General features: G+C 36.1%; 1 protein-coding gene across 2 annotated transcripts; it reads right to left on the bottom strand.

The window, feature by feature from the left end:
• Positions 1-2,348: 2,348 nt before the first annotated feature.
• LOC124153282 lies at positions 2,349-3,798 on the bottom strand. 2 transcript variants are annotated; one of them, XM_046526383.1, is made up of 3 exons: positions 3,518-3,798; positions 3,225-3,288; positions 2,349-3,132 (listed from the first exon to the last, which is right to left on the bottom strand). In XM_046526383.1, the coding sequence occupies exons 1-3, from the start codon at positions 3,595-3,597 to the stop codon at positions 2,848-2,850; spliced, it is 429 nt and encodes a 142-aa protein (XP_046382339.1). In that variant the 5' UTR covers positions 3,598-3,798; the 3' UTR covers positions 2,349-2,847. The 2 variants fall into 2 exon arrangements, with proteins under 2 accessions (XP_046382339.1, XP_046382343.1); XM_046526387.1 differs by having other exon boundaries at positions 2,349-3,288.
• Positions 3,799-4,801: the final 1,003 nt, after the last annotated feature.

Below are 4,801 nucleotides of genomic sequence, written 5' to 3'. Positions count from 1 at the left end.
TCACGATGATCATCTAATTCTTCATCAACTATTTTCATTGGATACACATTGTTCTTTTCATCTAAACCAAAGAGATTAATTGAAATATTATTCATCCTCTCAAACTTGATGATGTCCTTTGGATCAACCGGATACTTGATACAATCCCAATTATATGCGTTTCGAAATTCATTATTATTGTAATTCCAAACAAGATTTGGATGATCTATAATGTTTTTGGACCAAATAGCATACTTAAAACAATAACGATCATTATTCTTTACATTTACAACTGATTTAGTATTTTTTATTTTAGCCGGTAATTCAATATATGTAGATCCGCGAAGTGGATTATATTTATTAATGCGTAATTCCAAACCAATCACTTCAGAAAGTGACCAACCAGAGCCTTTGGCTTGGAATTCAGATTTTTCCTTTAGTATTTTGGAAAACGCTTCATCTATTATTTCATCAATCATATCGATAAGTAAAACACGTGTATTAGGTGTTTTAAATGCCGTGTCAAGTTCTTCCTTTTCATTCTTACGAAATTTACAGATTAACACCAAATTAAATTTAATTGAATTGTTTTCAATAACTCCTTCGTTAAGTTTTTCAAATAATTTTTGTTTAATATCGTTTAGAAATGAAATAACATCTATACTGCTATTTTGCTCTGGTGTTATCCAAAACGTTTTAAGTCTGGACCGAATTGCGGATTGTATTTGATTAAAACCTCTACCAAGTTGAACTGTAACATAATGCCTATGCTCATTGGTGTTCTCATGAGGCATAGCCTCATCAATGCTGTAGAAGGTTTCACAATAAGTACAATATCGTCGACCTTTCAAAATGTCTAATCTAGCTTTTAAATTTCTGAAAGTTTCCAAATCATTAATTACATCGTTTTCAAAAATTATTCTTTCATTTATGCGTGTTAAGGCAAACTCAATTTCTTCTTCCGTATTATAGACCCCAGCTTGAAAATAATTAAGAATTTCCTCATTGTTTAACGATTGAGTAAGATTGTGTATATGGTTGGTTGTGTTATCGTGCGGTAATTCATCACTTAAGCAATAATACTCTTCGCAAGTTCTACAATATTGTCTGTTTTTAAAATTATCTATTAAGTTTTTCATATTTTGATAAGTTATTTTATCATCTATAGAATCATTATTAAATATTACATTATTGTGAATATCATTATGCGCTTGAATTAATTCCTCAATTGAATGGAAGAAACCAGAATTAAATTGATTAAAAATTTCTTGATTGGTTGACATTTTTTGTTTGCGTTTAGGTATGTTTGAATGTGAAACAGCCTGAAATAAGAATATTGCTATATATTATAACTGATGAGTATAACTTTCTAAATATATGGAAATTGATGGTTGTGTTCATAACGATCATTGTCACAATCAAAACCCATTTCGAATAAATATGCTTCTTCCTCCAAAATAACATGATATGTCACTAGATTGAATATATGTCTTGGTAAAGACTGGCAAAAAATCATAATGATATTATCTGTATTGTTCTGTACTACTCTATGAAAAACATATCCTTGTGTATCTTCATTGTTTGTGATACTATATGATTGTCTAACAATAACTTTCGATATTTTTTCCAAGCATAAATGAAACAATGTATTCATTGTAAATGTGATCTTTTTTAAGTTTACTGCAATGGAAAAGTAAAACATATCAAAATGTGTTTACTATTTCTTTCTCAATTAATATATATATCTGAATGGGAAGAACATTTAAGTAATATTTCAAGATCAATTTAATGTTATTCATCAAGAGAATATTATGTGAAATTTGGCTACAGCTTAAAGGAAGTGCAAAATTCGTTTTCATTTCTGCAAAATATATTATACTGTCTGTAATTTGTTGAATACATAATAAACGTAACGACTTCATAATTGCTTACCTCAAGTAGTGCGAAGAGACTGAAGAATAGGTACTGGACCAAGAAGCAAAATGGTGCACTCTGCTACAAAATGCGGTACTGATGTGTGACACAAGTAGCGTGAACATAGAGAACAACGTTTCTCTTGAGAAGCAAGGAGATGAAGAACTATGATCTGCACGCTAATCGTTAAAAATCAGAACTGTACTTTCCTTTGGAAACGCTGCTGTATTTATAAACGCATCCGATGTTAAAAAATAAAAATTTCTGGAGAGATGGAGTGTGGGTACATCATCCAGTTAAGACTTGATTCGCTCTCCAAGGAGGCTGGTGTATGCAACGTGATGTGGGAAAAGTTCAAGGCTAATGGGTGGAGGCGCTTTGCTCGGAGCGAAGACATGCTTGAAGGTGAACTTGAGGTGAACAGACTATGAACGCTGGAGCAGTTGGCTGACGTGAGAAAATGATAATAAATTTAAAGAAGGAATTTTCAAAGCTAAAGTGAATGCATGCTCCAAGGAGAAATTGAGGACGAGTATAATTCAAGGAGAGTCGAGCAGGTGTACATGATGTGAAAAAGCTCAAGGCTAACTGGCTGAGGACGCTTTGCTTGAAAGGTTAACACACGGTCCAAGGAGAAAATGAGGACGAGTATAATTCAAGGAGAGTCGAGCAGGTGTACGTGATGTGAAAAAGCTCAAGGCTAACTGGCTGCAGACGCTTCGCTTGAAAGGTTAACACATCTCCAAGGAGAAATTGAGGACGAGTATAATTCAAGGAGAGTCGAGCAGGTGTACGTGATGTGAAAAAGCTCAAGGCTAACTGGCTGCAGACGCTTCGCTTGAAAGGTTAACACATCTCCAAGGAGAAATTGAGGACGAGTATAATTCAAGGAGAGTCGAGCAGGTGTACGTGATGTGAAAAAGCTCAAGGCTAACTGGCTGAGGACGCTTCGCTTTAAAGGTTAACACACGCTCCAAGGAGAATCGGACTTGAGATAAAAAATGAAATAGCACTTACCTTACCGCGAACAGGGGAGTGGGATGAGGGTGAAGTGTGGTGTGAGTTGCCCGAAGATTTTGTATATAAGACGATCCTTTTCGAGGTTGCATCACAGCGTCTTACCGTCGTCCTCACCGTCGTGGTACACCTTGCAGTTTGCCTTAGACCGTCGTCACCGCAACTCCAAGCCTGCTTTCGCCGCACTTCCAGCCTGCAATTGTTCTCATCATCGTCGTACACCTTGCAGTTTGCCTTAGACCGTCGTCACCGCAACTCCAAGCCTGCTTTCGCCGCACTTCCAGCCTGCAATTGTTCTCATCATCGTCGTACACCTTGCAGTTGACTTCTACCATTGCCGCAGTTGATTCCTGCAATCCAATCCATAGTTCCAGCCTTCTAAATTGTAAGTAAGAAAATATTATTAATATCATTCATATGAGAATCATACAGATGTAATAGATTGACAATACATCAAGTTTCAAGTAAAAATGATAATATGATAATTCTTAAAAATACTTACTGAGATACAATATTACATTCAAACTTATGCTTTATTTTATAGACCATGAATACTAAACCGACGACTACCACCACTGCTGCTGGTACCTCACATGAACTGACTTACGCGACCGTGACGTCCCGTAAGGGTAGCAGCAGAGCAGCAGCAGCATCCGCCTCCACTGCCGGATCATCATCCTCCGTCATCTCGCCAGTGTTTGCATCGCTGATGAGATGTCAGGAGGAAAATTTGTGTGTGAAGAAGGAGAAGCTGGTAAAACAAATGAGATATCCGGTGGAAAGTTTAGAGAGCATAAACACGCAATACGGTGATGCACTAGTGGCACATTTTCTGTTCGATGGGAGGAAGAGGAAGCTCTTCCTCCCAAAAGACTTTAAACTAACAAAAAAGGAGATAAGTGAATACAACTACTTTGAAGAGAAATTTTCAATTTACCTAGATGTGGATAATATCATTAAAATTGAAAATTGAAAAATAAAGATAACTTAAGTGATTGATTCTTGTGTCTTATTCATCAACAATGTAACCCTCAAATTTTCTCCTCGGATTTGGAAAAATATAAAAAATGCAAAAAAAAAAAATAATAAAAAAAAATAAAATAAAAAAAACAAAATTTCAAAAAAAAATTTTTCAAAAAAAAATTTTTATATTATTCCTAGACCTAGACCTAGACCTAGACCTAGGCTAGACCATGGCTACACCATGGCTAGATACGAGTTATTCTATGGTTGATATTATCGGTCAACGTTAAGGGGAGGTTAAGGAATCATTTCTGCTATCCCTACACAGTCTGGGATTGAACTATACAAGCTGTATATATTTTGTCAACCTTTATGAGTATAGGTTAAGTATTTTATAGCATTCACTTAGCTAGCATAGCATATAGATCCGTTCATTATTCTCAACCTATTAAGCTATAGGTTGCTATGTAACATGCTTGATGAGCATAGCTTGATGAGTATAGCTTTAAGAGCATAGCTTTAAGAGCATAGCTTTAAGAGCATAGCTTTAAGAGCATAGCTATGAGAGCTTAGCTCTAGATAGGCGGATAAGTTCCACCAGTACTTCATTAGGAAGAGTAGGTACTTACCCGAGCTGCAACTGGTGATTCCAACGAAGTCCTCAGTCCTCCCCCTTTGGGGAGGGTGGTGGGCCCGAAGGCCCAGGTGAAGTGATTCCAGCGTATGCTGCACGGCTATTTATACGAATCTTAAAGAGGCCAACACCCAACTTCTCCTCATTTCCCCCACTATACGTCTTACCCCTTACGTACCAACCGCTAATATTACATTCAATCGCTGACTGAGATACCAACCCATGCATGATATATATTTGAACGCGGGAAAATTTAAATTTCAGAATTTTCGTGCATTTATAATTTTTATAATT

Source organism: Ischnura elegans, chromosome 1 (genome assembly GCF_921293095.1).
Source record: "Ischnura elegans chromosome 1, ioIscEleg1.1, whole genome shotgun sequence".
Classification (NCBI taxonomy): domain Eukaryota; kingdom Metazoa; phylum Arthropoda; class Insecta; order Odonata; family Coenagrionidae; genus Ischnura; species Ischnura elegans.
The sequence above is the reverse complement of the archived record's forward strand: the minus strand, read 5'-3'. Positions and strand labels throughout refer to the sequence as shown.

Coding starts and splice junctions, on each gene's coding strand:
- LOC124153282 (XM_046526383.1), bottom strand. CDS start 3,597: ATGACGGAGGATGATGATCCGGCAGTGGAGGCGGATGCTGCTGCTGCT. Junction 3,289..3,517: donor TTACGGGACGTCACGGTCGC/GTAAGTCAGTTC, acceptor CTTACAATTTAG/AAGGCTGGAACTATGGATTG. Junction 3,133..3,224: donor TGGTAGAAGTCAACTGCAAG/GTGTACGACGAT, acceptor GCAAACTGCAAG/GTGTACGACGATGATGAGAA.